This window comes from Giraffa tippelskirchi, chromosome 11 (assembly GCF_054371585.1).
Source record: "Giraffa tippelskirchi isolate mGirTip1 chromosome 11, T2T-mGirTip1v1.2.pri, whole genome shotgun sequence".
Taxonomy (NCBI): domain Eukaryota; kingdom Metazoa; phylum Chordata; class Mammalia; order Artiodactyla; family Giraffidae; genus Giraffa; species Giraffa tippelskirchi.
This window is the reverse complement of record NC_137285.1, coordinates 20812784-20830363: the sequence shown is the minus strand read 5'-3', so window position 1 is coordinate 20830363 and position 17580 is coordinate 20812784. Positions and strand designations below refer to the sequence as shown.

The following is a 17580-nucleotide window of genomic DNA, read 5'->3' as shown; positions in this document are numbered from 1 at the left end:
CCAAGGGCCTTCGAGAATCATAGACAGAGATTGTGTCTGTTTTGCAGATGTACAGACTGAGGCTCAGAGAGGCAAAGTGACTTGAGAAAGGCCACACAGCAACTCGTTGGTAAAGCTGCTGTTTGCCTTCCAGCAGTCTGACTCCAGATTCATATTCTGACCCCCACACTCATGTTCTTGGAAGTCACCCAAAGCAGGATGCTACCCCATGGGGCTATCTTCTGTCTGCCTGAATACACCCCTCAATAGGAAGCGCACTCCCTCTAAGGCCGTAGTTCCTGACGGGAGCAATTTTATCCTTCAGGGGACACTGGGCAATGTCTGGGGACGTCTTTGACTGTCATATCTGGAGGGGCAGTTTGAGGGGATCAAATGGCATCTAGTGGGTAGAGCCCAGGGTGCAGGGGTAGGGGGTGCTGCTAAGTGTCCTGCAGTGCCCAGTGTGGCCCCCACCACAAAGAAGCATCTGGCCCCACAGGTCACAGTGCCGAGGTTGAGAAACCCTGGGTCAGAGCTCAGATTTCTGGTGTCCTGCCTTGATGTGAGTCCCCATTCTCGTTTGGGGTGAGACACGTGGTCATAGGCACGTGGACTGACATCCCAGCATCCAGGCTCTGAGAAAGTACAGTTCACATAGTACAGGTAGAAGCACAGACCCGGGGCCAGACTGCCTGGGTTCCCAGCCTGCCCTCGTTTAGCTGGGTGACCCTGGGCGAAGCTACCTGGTGTCTTGGTGCCTTGGTTTCCTCATCTGAAGTAGGCACAGTAGTACCTGATTCAGGGCTGTTGCCAGGATTAAGTGAGTCGATACCTGTACAGGGTTCAGAACTTATTATTAATATCACTGATGTTTGTTCCGTGTGGTTGTGTTCTGGAGGGCTCTGCCTCCCCCATTTTTTCTTTTTTCCCTTGGCCACACGGCAGCTTGCGGGATCTTAGTTCCTCGACCAGGAATTGAACCTGGGTGCCGGCAGTGAAAGCATGGAGTCCTAACCACTGGACCACCAGGGAATTCCCTCTGCCTTCCCTTTTGAAGCCGCATGTGTATGAACACATATGCAGTGATATACACATGTGTGCCTGTGTGGATTTGGAAGGCACACGTCTTGGTCATTTCTGGCGAGTGGGGGGGGGGTCCCTGGCCAGAGCCTGCAGGTGCTCACCCCCTCTGCACCCCCAGGGCACGCCGGCCGATGTCCTGTACAAGGGAACCATCACCAGGATCATTGGCGAGGACAGCCCGAGCCGCCTGGACCGCAGCCGGGAAGATGGGCTGCCCAAGGGCCACGTCATCTACGAGGGCAAGAAAGGCCACGTGCTATCCTACGAGGGTGAGTGATGGCGCCATGGCTGTGAGGAGCTGGTGGGCAGGCAGGGGCTGGCCAGGCTGGCCCATTCAGAGCTCTTTGATGTCCGGCAAGGACTCCCGAGGTAGAGGACTAGTGGGGACCTGGAGGTGGTTGTTCATCTGGTCACTTGATGTTTACTGGGGGCCACCCATATGCCAGGGGCTGGGGGTCTAGCAGACGAAGCCCCCTCAGAAGGCTCTCAGGACAGCCCCCCCTCCCCAGGTGCAAATAGGAAGTCACCTTGTTAATCTTGTCATTAAACCTGTCTGTATCCACTGTAGCTTATTCACCAGACCCCAGACTTTGGTGTTTCTGGAGCTGGTCAAGAGAGAAGGTTCCAGAAAACATGGTTGGGGTTAAAGGGCAGCCAGGTGTCTTCAGAGAACAAGTCTGGGGGAGTGTGTTGCCCTCCTATCAGCTATGTGTGGTTGAGAGCCGAGATGAAGGACTGTCTTCCCATTTTACAGATGTGGGAGCTGAGGTACAATGGTGTCCAGTGGTTCTTCTGTACCCCTCAGAGAACAGGAGCCCTGGGACGGGGGTGGGGAGAGTCTTTGGCCCATTGAGGTGGGTTCCTCGCGAGGCAGGGCTGGGGTGACACCAGGAAGCACAATCAGACAGGTGGTGACCTCCCCGCCCCTGTAGGTATGTAAGTCAGAGCACATGAAGATCAGCCTTAGCTGCCTCCCACCTCTGCCTAGTTCTTTACAGTTTAGGAAGCAGATTTATGGCTAGCCTTGTGAGTGGGAGAACAGACCGAGGGACCAGAAGCCCCCAGCTCACACCCCTAGGCCTCTGGCCCAGCGCTCCTGGCAAAGGCTGTACTCTCTGATTGACGGCACGAGGGTGGCAGGCAGGGGTGGTAACCAGTGACGCGCTGCCCTCTTACGCCCTGGGGCCCCCACTTCAGTGCTCCTCACTCCACTCACCCTCCCCTGGGTTCCGCTTCCCCACCTGGGAGCCCTGCCTAGAAGGAATTAAGGGAATCAAGGGCTGAGATGTGTTTCCTGGCAGCCTCGGGCACCCAGGGGTGCAGAGATAAAAGCCGCTAATGGGCGCCCCTCTCAGCCGCTGGCAGCCGTAGAGCCGCAAATTGCTTCTCCTCCAATGGGCAGGTGCTTTTTCCTCACTACCCACCTCCACCGGCCCAGCCCCCAGCCCCCATGGCCCCCCAGGTCCTGGGAAGCGGAGGTGGTACCGTGGGGCTCAGGCACTTGCCTCTTTCTCCTGCCAAGTGGTGGAGACAGCCTTGGGGACAGGCTGTCAGCTGCATTCTGTGCCAACCTCGGTACCCGGCTGAGTGCCCTGGGAGATGGCCAGGGGCCCTGGGAAGGGCGGACAGAGAGGCAGTCGAGGTGTTGTGAGCAGGGAGACCTGGATGACATCTCGGCTCAGGCCTCCAGATCAGTTCTTGAGCCCCTACAGGCCTTAGATTTTGCATCCACAGAATGGGTGTCCGTCAAGTCTTTTCATTTCTAACGTGCTTCCTGGGGCCTGAGGACTGGTGATGCCAGTGGCAGGCAGTAGATGGCGGGGAGGAGACTGCGGCAACCCTGAGAGTGACGGCCGTGTCTACAGGGGCCCCTGCCTCTGTTCTCCGACAGCTGATTGTCGCCCTGTAACAAGTGCGAACTCGCCAGCCAGACTTCTGATCTGTCCGTTTTTATCTGACATCTCCTGGTGTTTAAACATCAGCAGTCAATTTTGAGAAAAATTAGGAGCGGCAGTACCGTCTATCTGCCGGCCACTAGTTTGTAACCCCATGGAGGAGCTCCTGCTCTGAGGATCCCTCGGGGTCGTGATGGAAATCCATGAGAGCCAGGGCGCTCTTTATCCTAAGGGGCCGCCGGCCTGGGGTGTGAGGGACTTGCTTCTGATACCCGTGGACTCAGCCACCCCTGGAAGGAGAGGCCGACTCAGGAGCCCCCAGCCCAATGGGCAAGACCGAACCATGGCCTCCTCAGGGCCCCCCTCCTGGCTGTTCAGACCCTTGGCCTGTCGGGCACCCATGTGCCCAGCCTGACATGCCCGCCCTCTGGGCTCAGCCTGGCTTGATGAGGCCACCTGTGCTGTGGACCCTCCTTGTCCCTCCCACCTTCAACCAGACACACACTCTCCCCATGTGGACACAGATGCACATAGTTTTTTGCACCTGGCCTCACTTTGTTCACTGTGGACAGGCACACACACACATAGTGTCACACATGTGCACACACACACACAGACCCACACTGACACACACGGATGGTTGTGCCAACCCTGTGTGTTCACATCCGTGAACATGTGAGCATCTTTGATCACATGCATGTGGTTCCGCCCATTCACGTCACATGTCCGCTGCCACAAGTGCTCGTTTGTGCACAGACTCACGTGCCCACAGACAGTCAAAGGTACAGACCTACCAACCAGCAGAGCAGGCCCTGGGCTGGACTGCCGGCTGGGGGTTCCTGCGGGAAGGCTCAGCTAGGCCCGGCTTCAGCCATGTGACTGACGGGCCCTCGTGACAGGAGTCTGTCTGAGCTGCTGTTGCCTTCTGGCCCTGCCAGTTTGCTGGTCCTGGGCTCGGTGCACACAGCCTCCCAGGGGCTGCCCTGCATCGCGAGCGTGGTCTGGTTTCCAGGTGGCATGTCCGTGTCCCAGTGCTCCAAGGAGGACGGCAGGAGCAGCTCGGGCCCTCCCCACGAGACGGCCGCCCCCAAGCGCACCTACGACATGATGGAGGGCCGCGTCAGCCGGGCCATCTCCTCAGCCAGCATCGAAGGTGTGTGCCCTGCCCAGCTCCCTACTCTGGGGGCAGAGCGGGGGTCATAGGACCTGCCCCGGGGGCTTCCCCACTTGCTGGGTTGCATCAGCTCCCCCTGGACGGAGTGCGGGAATAGTTAACCCGACTTACAGATAGGAAAACTGAGACTGGGTGTTTCTGAGGCTCCATCTGGAGGTAGCACAGGGCCCAGAAAACGGGCCTCTTGCCATCTGGGTCCTCTGTCGCCACCACCACCACCATCATCTCGGGGACTGGGTGGCTGGAGAGACCCACTGGAGGGAGGTGGGGGCTGTAGACTCTGGCCTGTCACTGCCCAAGGCCGGGTCAGGAAGCCGTGAGACGATGCTGTCGCCCGTCCCCTCTAGGTCTCATGGGCCGCGCCATCCCACCTGAGCGACACAGCCCCCACCACCTCAAAGAGCAGCACCATATCCGAGGCTCCATCACGCAAGGTACGCTGCCATCTGCTCCCGGTGTGCCCAGCCACCGCACTCTCATGGTAGCTGCAACAAGCCCTCTGGTTAACAGTCAAGATGGGCAGGGGAGGGGAGGCATAGCAGAGTGCCGTGGACACCCAGGGAAGGCGTGTAACACACATGTACATGACAGGTACGGGTGCAGGTTGAAAGGCAGAGCAAGGCATGAAAACAAAAATTGAAAGCAAACTACTACCCATCACCCTTCACTCTGTCATTTACTGAGCATTTCCTGTGCTCTGTGCTGGGTGGTACCCCAAGTGCTCTCTGTTCATCATCTTATGGAACAGCCTCCGAAAGGAAGACACCCACGTTCTCCTGGCTGGTCAGTGGCAAGCCAGGTATTTTTCAACATGCTTTGTATCTGTATCATCCCACTGAATGTGAGTGACTTGGTGAGGTGCTTCAGTTAATACTTCCATTCTATAAATGAAGAAGTTGAGGCTCAGAGAGGTCAAGTCATGTGCTCAAGGTCATATAGCAAGTGAGGACTTGAACCCAGGTAGTCAGGCTTCAGAATCTGCCAGTGTGGAGGCCCCAGGTTAGGATGAGCAAGGTGGGAGGCAAGTGCACATGGGTCAGCTCCCCCTCCTCCCTGGCAGGGATCCCACGGTCCTACGTGGAGGCCCAGGAAGACTACCAGCGCCGGGAGGCCAAGCTCCTGAAGCGCGAGGGCACGCCACCACCGCCACCTCCGCCCCCTCGGGACCTGGCTGAGGCCTACAAGGCCCGGCCCTTGGAGGCCCTGGGTCCCCTGAAGCTGAAGCCGGCCCACGAGGGCCTGGTGGCGACAGTGAAGGAGGCCGGCCGCTCCATCCATGAGATTCCACGGGAGGAGCTGCGGCGCACACCCGAGCTGCCCCTGGCCCCCCGGCCGCTCAAGGAGGGCTCCATCACGCAGGTACGGGGACCAAGGTCGGGGCAGAGGATACCGATAGGCATGAATCTGGCCCCTACAAATGGGGAAACTGAGACCCGTACTTGTTGAGTGCCACACCCAAGGTCACACAGCTGCTCACTACTGAGCTGTTATTACATCCATTCCACAGTCCATACCAGGGGCTTTATATTATACTCATGACCTCATTCAGTTGTATTTATAGCCCAGGAGAGTCATACCCAGGCTTCCCAGGTGGCTCAGTGGGTAAAGAATCCGCCTGCAATGCAGGAGATGCAGGAGACATGGGTTTGATCTCTGGACTGGGAAGATCCCCTGGAGAAGGGCATGGCAACCCACTCCAGTATTCTTGCCTGGAGAATCCCATGGACAGAGGAGCCTTGCAGGCTATAGTCCATAGGGTCACAAAGAGTCGGACACGACTGAAGCGTCTGAGCATGAAGTCATACCCATCACCCCCATTCTTTGGATGGAAAAACTGAGGCCCAGAGAGGTCAAGAAGCTTGCTGAGAGCCCAGAGCTAGGTGTGATAAAGCTTGATTGCACCGTAAGTGTGAGCCAGGCGCACACTGCCTGAGCACTTGGCATCATGACTTATGTATCCCTCACAACAGTGTTGTGAGGTGTCCCCATTTTAGTGGTGAGTAAACAGGTTCAGAGAGGTTAAACAACTTGTCCGGGGTCACACAGCAAGTAAATGGCCATTGTGAGTCTCAAATCAGTTGTCTTTATATCTGTAACATCTTTGCATCTTGGCCTCCTCCAGCAGATTGCATCCCCACCCCACCCCTGCAACTAACCACTGCTTGTGGCACTGGGACCCCCAGAAGCCCCAGCCTGTAAGGGGAAGATGAGTTCTGACTCTGTGAGGAGCTGGTCCCTTAGAGGCCCTAAGGGCCACTGTCTCTTCACAGGGTCAGAGATGTGAACAAGGAAGGAGAATGAGCTCCATGAGGAACTGCATGACTGAGAGGTGGTAGGGAGGTGTCCAGGGGGCCTCACAGTTGATTCAAGGCTCAGAAGCGCCTAGGGAGAAGGCAGGAGCGGTGGGAAGGCCGTCGAAGGCCAGGGGTCGGGTTTGGCCCTCAGCCTCCAGGCAGTTGTGGAGTCACTGGCAAGAGTCCACTATAGATCCAAAAGGGAGGCCAGTCTGATTCTAGAATATTCTTTCTAAAATGAAGGCATTTCCCCTTCTTAAGAAAATAAGTAAAACGTTCCTGAATAAAAGCAGACTTCTCTTACTTGCAGAGCCAGCCCACTGTGTCCTGGGTTTCCCAGGCCTGCTTAGACAGGGGGCGTCTTCTCCCAGGCAGCCAGGTTGCAGTCTCATCCATGATCCCTGTTCCTTCAGCGGCCCTTTCTGGCTCAGGAGCAGACATAACCTCAGCCCTGACCTCTGAGACTTGAACCTCAGGGTGGTGGAACTGGATTTTACGGCTGGATTTTCTGGCTTGGCTTTGGGTGGGTCAAGGAGGGTCCCAGACTGATGGAAAGAAGGCATTTGCCCTCATGGGGTTGTTAAGTTTCTTTCTAGCAAACCCCAAGGGCCAACCAAGGGTCCCCCACTTGCTCCAGTAAGGGCTGACCTCTGCACTTTGTGCCTCCTTCTGCAGCCCCCAAGGTTGCTCTGGGGGCCAGGGGTGGGCAGGGCAAGGGCAGGTGGGCTCATCTTAGGCTTAGCAAAGCCCTTCACCCCTGCCCCTGAAGCGTGAGATGTCTCTCCCATTTCATAGCGGAGAAACTGAGGCTCAGAGAGGTTGTTCCGCAGGTGGTCACACCCCCCTTCCCTCCCCCTTCCCCCCACCCAGGGCACCCCGCTCAAGTATGACACCAGCACGTCCTCCACTGGCTCCAAAAAGCACGACGTGCGCTCCATCATCGGCAGTCCGGGCCGGACGTTCCCGGCTGTGCACCCGCTGGACGTGATGGCCGACACCCGGGCACTGGAGCGCGCCTGCTACGAGGAGAGCCTGAAGAGCCGGTCGGGTGCCGTCAGCAGCTCAGGGGGCTCCATCACTCGGGGGGCCCCGGTCATTGTGCCTGAGCTGGGAAAGCCGCGACAGAGCCCCCTGACCTACGAGGACCACGCGGCGCCCTTCGCCGGCCACCTACCCCGCGGATCACCAGTGACCACACGGGAGCCCACCCCGCGCCTGCAGGAGGGTGCGTGGGGCAGGGCTCAAGGAGAGGCTGGGTGGGGGCGGGGCCGCCATGGGCTCTAATCTCTCACCATCCACTCCTTAGCTCTGGAGCATACTCAGGGCCACCACATCCAGCCCACCTGCCAAACCTGTGGATTCTGCCTCAAACCATCCTCAGAATTCTCTGCATCTCCCTGCCGCCTCCAGTCCACCTGGCTTTCCTGACTACTCTCTTGTGCTGCTATAATCTGCTCCCCAAAACGGCAGCCAGAATACTTTTTTGAAATATTTACATCACTTATGCCACTGTTCTGCTTAAATCTTTCTAGTGACTTCTCACTGCTCTTAGGGGGAAAAAAAAAATCACCATTTTTCCGACATGGCCATTCAGGATCTGGCTCCACCCGCCTTTCTATCTCACAGCTTTATCTCACGGTTACTTGACCACACTCAGCTTTCTTTGCTCAGGACCTTTGCACGTGCAGTTTCCCCTATGCCTGAAATGCACCCTCTCCCCTTCAGATCTTTACCTAACTGGTTTCTTTTTGCCCTTCAGGACTCTGTTCAAATGTCACATTGTCAGGGAGGTTTCTTACGGTCACCATAGCCCTTCACTATTCTGCTCACATTCTGTCACAGTTTAAATTTTTCTTCAGAGCATTTACTACTCTGAAATTCTTTTTTGATGGCTAGTTGATCATCTGCCTCCTACACTGAATGTCAGCCCCATGGGGGCCAGGGTGTTCCTGTTTTGTTCAGTGGGGGAGCCCCAGCTCTTAGAAAGTACTAGGCATATCGTAGACACATGATAAATATTTTTGGTTGATTGAATGAGCAGAAAAGGGAACAGAAGAATGGATGAGCTTTTTAAAAGAATGAAAAGTAGAAGCAAATGAGTGAATGAGTAAATAAAAGGACAAATGAACTAGAGGCAAATGGGTGGACAAAGAGGCCTGGTTCCTGGGACCCCAGAGACCCTACCCTCAAACGATTTCCCATAAGCACTAGCTTCAGCAGCCCCCATGTAGGGGGTGGGACACCCGTGTCTGAGGTCCGACACCATTGCACCCGGCTCATCCCCACAGGCAGTCTCTCGTCCAGCAAGGCATCCCAGGACCGAAAGCTGACATCCACGCCCCGGGAGATCGCCAAGTCCCCGCACAGCGGTGTGCCTGAGCACCACCCCCACCCCATCTCTCCCTACGAGCACCTGCTCCGGGGGGTGAGCGGCGTGGACCTGTACCGCGGCCACATCCCGCTGGCCTTCGACCCCACCTCCATTCCCCGAGGAATCCCCCTGGATGCAGGTGATTGTCCCAGACCCAAGGAGCCCTGTAGCATCAGTGTCAGCCCAAGGGCTTCTCAGGCATCAACTAGGCTCCACTAGAAGGAGAAACTGAGGCATGCGGGGCGGGTAGAGGGAGGGACCCAACGTTGCAGTCATGTCAGCAGTTGAGGTGAGAAAGAATTTCTCTTGGAGGGTCTCAGGGACGTGCTGGGTTAAACATTTTTTCAATGGTTTTCTTTAACTGCGAGACTTATCAGCACCTTGAAAATTGTAAATGTATCAAAAGAGGGCTCAAGGGTGTGCATTTCCCAGACATGATCTGAAAATCTGTGTAAAAGGACACAGCCCTTAGGTATTTTTGTGACCCACATTTCGGATACCCTGTGTTTGGGTGAATTTTCATCCCAAGAATATTATCAATAAGAGGCACCCTCATGTATGTTGAGGAGCAACGGTTTTTCTATTTTGAGGCTCTCAATTCTGTTTTGTGGGAGTGTTTGGGAGAAGCTGTGGGGGCATTAAGACAGGCAGAGGGGCATTCATAGCCGAGGTGTGGGCCGGCCTGAACTTATTCCCCTTCTTCTGGCAGCCGCTGCCTATTACCTGCCCCGGCACCTGGCTCCCAACCCCACTTACCCACACCTGTACCCGCCTTACCTCATCCGCGGCTACCCCGACACGGCGGCACTGGAGAACCGCCAGACAATCATCAATGACTACATCACCTCGCAGCAGATGCACCACAATGCAGCCACCGCCATGGCCCAGCGAGCCGACATGCTGAGGGGCCTGTCGCCCCGAGAGTCCTCGCTGGCCCTCAACTACGCCACCGGCCCGCGAGGTGGGTGGGGCAGGGCGCTGCCAGGCACACGGGTGGGCAGGACCCTCTACCCAGAATCGGCCTTATCCCTGGTCTGCCCAGGTTCCTGAAAGCACAGGACACGTGTGTGCCCACGCCTGTACACCTGTCCTTGCTGAGAGTGGTCACCTTAGAGGCCTGGGTGGTGTCACCTTGCTGAGAGCACACACAGACCCAGCGGGTGGTTTATTTTAACTTATTAATATATTTTGGCTGCACCTCGCGGCTTGTGGAATCTTAGTTCCCCAACCAGGGATCAAACCCAGGTCCACGGCAATGAAAGCCCATGTCTTAACCACCACACTGCCAGTGGTGTAGCGTTGTGTGTGGTTGCATCCTGGATGACACACAGGCTGTGCATGTGCCTGTGTATCCTGCTGGTGTATGCATCCTTTGAAAAAAAACACATGGAAATGGAAGGCTGTTTGAACTTCTGGTTCCCTTGATGAGCAACCAGCCTGTGGTTACTTTGCACATGAATATTACGCTCTCTAGAAACACTTCTGGAATGTTCTTTTGGAACAACCAAGTCCTAGTAAGGGTCCAGTTGTTAAAACTGGTCACACTAGGTATTTCCAACAGTGAGGATTGAATACAAGCAACTGGTGGCCTTGGGTCACAGGCAAAAGGGGCACAGCAGTGTATGCAGTGGTGCCACCTGCAAGCTATGTCTACTTCAGGGCTTGGGAGCAAAGGGAGGAGGGGCGGTGAGCAGCTGGCATTCAGACCTCGGGCATGGACCAAGGAGGGAGCACCTGGCGGTGCTGCTTCTCAGAGGGTGTGTGGTGCTCCACCGGGTGGGGCACTCCTGCCAGCAGGCAGCTTGGCGCCTCTCCTCCCCACGTGGCTGTAGCCCCCAGCCCCACCTCGTCTCTCACAGGCATCATCGACCTGTCTCAAGTGCCACACCTGCCTGTGCTGGTGCCCCCAACACCAGGCACGCCAGCTACCGCCATGGACCGCCTCGCCTACCTCCCCACCGCACCCCAGCACTTCAGTAGCCGGCTCAGCAGCTCTCCACTCTCCCCAGGTGATGCCCCCACCCCAGTGCTGGGTCTCCTTGGGCAGATGCCTTGCTTTCTCTGTTCCATCCTGGAAGATGAGTCGGGGTGGTGAGGGAGCTTCCTGTTCCTGGGGCGCTGAGCCGCAGGCCTTTGGGATTCCAGGAGGCCCCACTCACTTGACAAAACCCACCGCCACGTCCTCGACCGAGAGGGAGCGGGAACGGGAGCGTGATCGGGAGCGTGAGCGCGAGCGGGAGAAGTCCATCCTCACGTCCACCACCACAGTAGAGCACGCGCCCATCTGGAGACCCGGTAGGACAGCCGAGCCCCCAGCGCGCGCCCCAGGGGCGGGGGTGGGGTCCTCGCAGCCGCACCAGGTCTCTGATAGCACAGCTTGTCTCTGCCAGGTACGGAGCAGAGCGGCAGCGGTGGTGGTGGCAGCGGCGGCGGAGGCAGCGGCGGGGGTGGGGGCGGCAGCAGCAGCCGCCCCGCCTCCCACTCCCACGCCCACCAGCACTCGCCCATCTCACCGCGGACCCAGGACGCCATCCAGCAGAGGCCCAGCGTGCTGCACAACACGGGCATGAAGAGCATCATCACCTCCGTGGAGCCCAGCACTCCCACGGTCCTGAGGTGGGCCAGGTTGGCACAGGGGAGGGGACAGGCCCATGGGCAGGGGCGAGAAGGGGGTGCTGGTCGCTGGATACAGGTGGAGGGATGTGCAAGGGTACCAATGGGGCAGGGATAAATGGGAGGGTGAGGATGGGTGGGCAGAGAGGTGGGTGAGGAGGTAAATTGATGGGTGATTCAGTTAGATGGGTGGGTAGTAATTGATTTGGATAAGTGGATATTGTCCACTTATGTGGATGGATGACAGGTGAGTAGGTGGGTCAGTGGGCAATGGATGGATGGCTGCTACTGCTACTGCTGCTAAGTCGCTTCAGTCATGTCCGACTCTGTGCGACCCCATAGACAGCAGCCCACCGGGCTCCCCCGTCCCTGGGATTCTCCAGGCAAGAATACTGGAGTGGGCTACCATTTCCTTCTCCAATGCATGAAAGTGAAAAGTGAAAGTGAAGCCGCTCAGTCATGTCTGACCCCTGGCGACCCCATAGACTGCAGCCTACTAGGCTCCTCCGTCCATGGAATTTTCCAGGCAAGCGTACTGGAGTGGGGTGCCATTGCCTTCTCCGGATGGATGGCAGACTAGATGAATGGATAGTTGGGTGGGTAGGTAGATAGATGGATAAGTAGGTGGATGGTGAGTTGGGTGGGTGGATAGGTGAGTAGCTGGGTAGGTTGTCAAGTTCAGGAATGGAGTCTGTGGAGCAGAGAGGGAGAGACAGGGTGAGGGCTGTGAGGAGAGGCTTTCCCGCTCCTCCAAGGATTCAACAGAGCCCCACAGGGAGGAGGAGATCTGGTGCCTCTTGTCTGGACGAAGTCCAGAAGTTCGCTGGAGACCGGAGAACCTGCAGAGGTCCCAGATGTGTCTGGTCCCCGGAGTCCACTTCCTATCACAACAGGCCCGAGTCCCCGCTGGTGACCCACCTCCTACCGCTGCCCAAGGCCTGTGGACTGAGCTGCCTGATGGGGGCAGGAGTTTCCCCAGGGTCCCTCCCTGCCCAGGGACCTGTGTGGAGGCAGCTGCTTCTTCCAAAATGAAGCTTCCCTCTGGGCAAGTCTCCCGGCATTTGGCTGCTCTAAATCACGCCCTCCCCACCACAATTCCAATTACAAAAAATGACAACATCATTTACCAGAAGCATCGTCTTGTTGTCCTCCGAGTCAGGTCCCAGCAGTTTCACAGAACAGGAACACCTGACTCGAAGAGCAGTGCCCAGACATGAGCTCCCACCAGCGACAGTGGGGGAAGCTGGAGCAGGAACATCAAGGCCTTCCCCAGTGACAGCTGAGGAAGACCCTTGAGGGTGCTGCTGCTGCTGCTAAGTCGCTTCAGTTGTGTCCGACTCTGTGCGACCCCATAGACGGCAGCCCACCAGGCTCCGCCGTCCCTGGGATTCTCCAGGCAAGAGTACTGGAGTGGGGTGCCATTGCCTTCTCCGCCTTGAGGGTGAGGGCTAGTGAAAGACTTCCTCATGGAAACATTGGACTAGAGAGAGAGGCCAACGAGAGAGAGAGTCGGGCCAGCTCATGTCCAAGCCTGTTTCCTCATCTGCAACATGGGGATAATTATTCTAGCCCTTGAAGGTCAGAGGGAGTGCATTTGTGCATTTCTTCCTCCTGGTGGGCTTGCAGTGGGTCTCCTGCTTTGTGCTGGGTATGGGGGACATGGGGATGCAAGCCCTGCCCTCTTAGGGCTTATGGTCTAGACCAAGTCAGCAATCAGGGAAGGCTGCCTGAAGGAAGAGGCATGGGACTCTCGAATAGCCGGCTCCAGCCCCATTGGAGTGAGGAGAGCACTCTGGGCAGAGAAGACAGCAAGGAGCCCTGTGTGGCCCGTGGTGGCTGAGGTGGAAGAACAGGGCGCTCCTGCCCTTTCCTCTAACCACTCACCCTGGCTTACCCTCAGGGCCTTTGCCCTTGGCGTTCTGATTCTTCACAGGCTCGCTCACTTCCTCTCCAGCTCATATGCCAGCCCCTCAGAGAGACACCTCCCCAACCCATAACTGAGAGCTCCCTTGCTGTTTCCTTGTTTTCTACCCAGAATTGTTACCTTCAAGCAATTGCCACAATAATAGGAGTTTAATTTATCATGAGCGGGATATATATGAGCCTGTATGTAGTGTGTCTCCTCACCTTGAACATAAGGCACTTTTGTCTTTTTTGTGCACTGTCATATCCCTGCTGTCTAGAACAGAGCGTGACATAGTAGGTGCTCAGTAACAGGTTTGCGGTTGATGGGATGATGAATGGATGGATGGGTGAGTGGATGGATGAATGGATGGATGGATGGATGGATGGATGGATGGGTGGGTGGATGGATGGGTGGATGGATGGATGGATGGGTGGATGGGTAGATGGATGGGTGGATGGGTAGATGGATGGATGGATGGGTAGATGGATGGATGGATGGGGTAGGTGAGGCCTTGTGGCATGGGGTCTCGCAGACCACAGTTGGGAGGGTTTATTCTGAGAACGTTGGGGAACGTGGGAGCTATTCCGGGCAGTGGCGACCCCTCAGGGTGTCATAGTGAGGGGGTGACCCTGCCTCGGCCTCATGGGCCCCAGCTGTGGCTCCTGCAGCCGCTGACCCTCCCTCTCTCCTCCCCCAGGTCCACCTCCACCTCCTCGCCTGTCCGCCCAGCTGCCACATTCCCACCCGCCACCCACTGCCCGCTGGGCGGCACTCTCGACGGGGTCTACCCCACCCTCATAGAGCCTGTCTTGCTGCCTAAGGAGGCCCCTCGGGTTGCCCGGCCCGAGCGGCCCCGCGCGGACGCTGGCCACACGTTCCTCGCCAAGCCTCCGGCCCGCGCCGGGCTGGAGCCCGCTTCCTCCCCCGGCAAGGGCTCCGAGCCCCGTCCCCTGGCGCCCTCCGGCTCCGGCCACGCGGCCATCGCCCGCGCCCCAGCGAAGAGCCTCGCATCCCACCACGCCAGCCCGGACCAGCCGGCACCACCCGCCTCGGCCGCGGACCTGCACCGAGAAAAGACTCAAAGTAAACCCTTTTCCATCCAGGAATTGGAACTCCGTTCTCTGGGTAAGACCACCCTGACAGCGGCTACCTTCATAGACGCGATAATCATGCGTCAAATTGCTCACGATAAAGGGCCGCGAGAAGGAGGTTCGCTGGCCAACGACTCCCCTCGCGATGGTAAGACTTCCGGCCCCACCGCCCACCCACCCCGTCTTGTGGCCTAAAGATATTTTCAGATCTCTGCTTTTTATTTTTCCCCTCCCCCCATTTTTTGTTGGTTTTGGTATTTTGTTTTGAAACTCGTCTTCGTCGATTGCACGCTCTGATGATTCCTCAAGCTGCGCCTACCCACCCCTCTGATCAGAGGGGGGAGCACCTCATCATTTGCACATCGTTTTTATCATGATTTTTCTTTTTTCTTTTGGATTTTCGCTTTTTTTTCCTTTAATGAATGGATCTGTGATTTTGACTCCAGCCGCGCCTCCCATCTCCCCCTTTGCACCTTTGTCTGGGGAACGGGGCTGCGGAGAGGCGCAGGCCTACGCCTTTGCCTGCTGCTGTGTGTGGTTGGGAGGACGCCTCCCCCACCCCGCCCCACTTCCCTGAGGCGTACAGTGGGGGGGACGTCAGGGAGGAAAGAGGAGCACCCCGCCCCCCGCTTCCCAGGAGGAGCTGGGAACCTGGCCCCTGCGTCCTCCGCCCAGGTTGTGAGGGGGTCTTGGGGATGCTTGGGCCCCGGGCCCTGTGTCTCCCTTACCGACCCACCAGCCTGCTTCCCCAGGGAAGAGGGGAGTCTTCTGTGCCTGTCTCCCGCCTCCAGCCCCAGCTCAGGGCTCCTCTGTGCTGGAGAGGGGGCTGTGGGGGGGGCCCTGGGATCTGAGTGTCACTCGCCGCCACACTGACCTCACACCCTCCCCACCCATGCGCTGCCTCTACACTCCCTTCCCTGAAACTCATCCTGCCCCATCTCAGTGCCCACCCCCGGCCCCCAGCGGCTGGGTCTGTCTCTGTCCCCCTTTCCCCACCTTGTTGCTGTCCGCCTCTCACTCTCCCTGCGTCTCTCTCCCTCTCCCTCCACCAGCCTGCCTGTGTGTCTCCTTCTCTGCCTTTCTTCTCCGTCCACCTCTCTCTGCAGTACTGTCTCGCCCTCCTTTCCCGACATGTCCCCACCCCTGCCTGGCCAGCGGCCCTCACGCCGGCTCACCCCCGCTCTCCGTCCGCCCAAATCTTCCCCGCCTCTGGCCCGGTGGGGGGACCCATCCAGCGTGGAGGGGCGGGTTGGGAAGGGCAGCCCTGGCCCTGGCATTGGCCTGACTCAGGGCCTCGCCCGGCTGCAGGTTACCACGGCGGCAGCTACAGCCCCGACGGGGTGGAGCCCGTGAGCCCCGTGAGCTCGCCCAGCCTGACCCACGACAAGGGGCTCCCCAAGCACCTGGAGGAGCTCGACAAGAGCCACCTGGAGGGAGACCTGCGGCATAAGCAGCCAGGTGGGGCCCGGCGCCGCACAGACCGGGAGGCCCAGGCACTCGGAGGTGGTGGAGTCGGCCCCGTGTTTCAGCTCAAAGGGTGGAGCCGGGATCTGAGGACGGCAGCCCTGGGGGGCCACCAGCCTTGCCCATCCCGGCCACGCCCTGACCAGCCCTGCTCTGCCTGCAGGTCCGGGGAAGCTCAGCGGCGAGGCGGCACACCTCCCACACCTGCGGCCGCTGCCCGAGAGCCAGCCATCGTCCAGCCCGCTGCTCCAGACCACCCCGGGGGTCAAAGGTCACCAGCGGGTGGTCACCCTGGCACAGCACATCAGTGTAACTACCCTGCCTCGTCATTGCCTTTGCACCTGGGGCGGGACTAGGTCCCGAGAAAGGGAGGGGAGGAGGGTCCACAAGTCCTCTGATGGGTAAACTAAGTCCTGGGTGGGGGTGGGGGGCAAACCAGGGATCTGGGGGTTGGCAAGGGCACATCATGCCGGGTGTCCCAGAGTCTCCAACTCAGGTGCTGTAGCTGTCCCTGCCTCCTCCTCCGCTGATGGGGCATCAGGTGCACAAGCCCATCCACGATCCATACCTCACACACGCTGGCCAGTTGAATCCGACCCATCTTGGGGCCCAGTTGGTGACCTCTGGCCTCACCCCACGCACCTGGGGGCATTGAGCTGCTGTGGGCAGGCTCAAAGCTCCCAGGGAGCTGAGGACCATGCCCCAGGGTTCTGCCCCCAAAGCTCAGCTCAGCCCTCACCCCATCTGGAAGGTTCTGGCAGCTGGCTGGCACCTGACCCTTCATGTCTCCCCCAATCCTTGGCCTGCAGGAGGTCATCACGCAAGACTACACGCGGCACCATCCGCAGCAGCTCAGCGCGCCCCTCCCCGCCCCCCTCTACTCCTTCCCCGGAGCCAGCTGCCCTGTCCTGGACCTTCGCCGCCCACCCAGCGACCTCTACCTCCCACCCCCGGACCACGGTGCCCAGGCCCGTGGCTCACCCCACAGTGAAGGGGGCAAGAGGTGAGTAGGAATGGGAGACAGGGTGTCCCTTGCTGGTCCCCACTGAGGAGCTTTGTTAGACGTCTGCTGCGGGAAGGGTGAAGCTCAGGGAGGTGGGGAAGTTGGCTCAAGGTCACAGAGCAGCTGGACCCCTAGCTGATACGTACACTACATTCTGTGGGGGTTCCAGGCACCGAGCTAAACCCTTCACATACGTCAAGCAGGATCCTCCCACAGCCTCAGGAAGTGTAGGCAGTGTTACCCCATTTCACAGATGAAGAAACTGAGGCATGGAGCAGTGAACTCACTTGCTCACAGGGACGCAGCCAGTTAAGTGGCGGAGCTGGGATTCGAAACAGAGCTGTGTGATGTGAGAGCAGCCTCCTAGCAGGCACACAAGCACTTCACACTCCTGGTTACCCCTAGGGGCCCCAGGTCAGAGAGGAGAGGGGAGGGCCCCCCTGAGGGCCCTCCACTAAGATGAGGGAGCCATTCAGGATGGCACACAGAGGAAAGGAGATGGCAGGATGTCTTTGGGGGAACAGTGGGGTCCCTGGTGTGGGGGTGCAGCAGGGGTTCAACAAAGTGCCACCCACAGGCCAAATCCCACCCATAGCCTGTTCTTGCACAGTCTATGAGCTGAAGATGGTTTTACATTTTTAAAGGGTTATTCTTTTTAAACAAAGAAGAATGCAGCCGAGACCACAATTGGCCCATCACTCCTGAAA

The 17580-nt window shown here is 58.2% G+C and overlaps 1 protein-coding gene across 15 annotated transcripts in view; it reads left to right on the top strand.

Moving 5' to 3' along the window:
- Positions 1–17580, top strand: part of NCOR2 (nuclear receptor corepressor 2) — a 235573-nt gene that overhangs the window by 209493 nt on the left and 8500 nt on the right. For 10 of the 15 annotated variants that reach the window (XM_081540412.1, XM_081540407.1, XM_081540405.1 and 7 more), the window contains 14 exons: positions 1181–1331; positions 3970–4110; positions 4479–4565; positions 5192–5490; positions 7296–7650; positions 8714–8935; positions 9506–9757; positions 10656–10805; positions 10942–11091; positions 11187–11412; positions 14013–14554; positions 15715–15864; positions 16034–16179; positions 16680–16873. In XM_081540412.1, coding sequence (XP_081396538.1) covers positions 1181–1331; positions 3970–4110; positions 4479–4565; positions 5192–5490; positions 7296–7650; positions 8714–8935; positions 9506–9757; positions 10656–10805; positions 10942–11091; positions 11187–11412; positions 14013–14554; positions 15715–15864; positions 16034–16179; positions 16680–16873 — 3065 coding nt within the window. The remainder of the gene's footprint in view (positions 1–1180; positions 1332–3969; positions 4111–4478; positions 4566–5191; positions 5491–7295; positions 7651–8713; positions 8936–9505; positions 9758–10655; positions 10806–10941; positions 11092–11186; positions 11413–14012; positions 14555–15714; positions 15865–16033; positions 16180–16679; positions 16874–17580) is intronic. The other 5 variants (XM_081540417.1, XM_081540419.1, XM_081540416.1 and 2 more) reach the window with 1 other exon arrangement.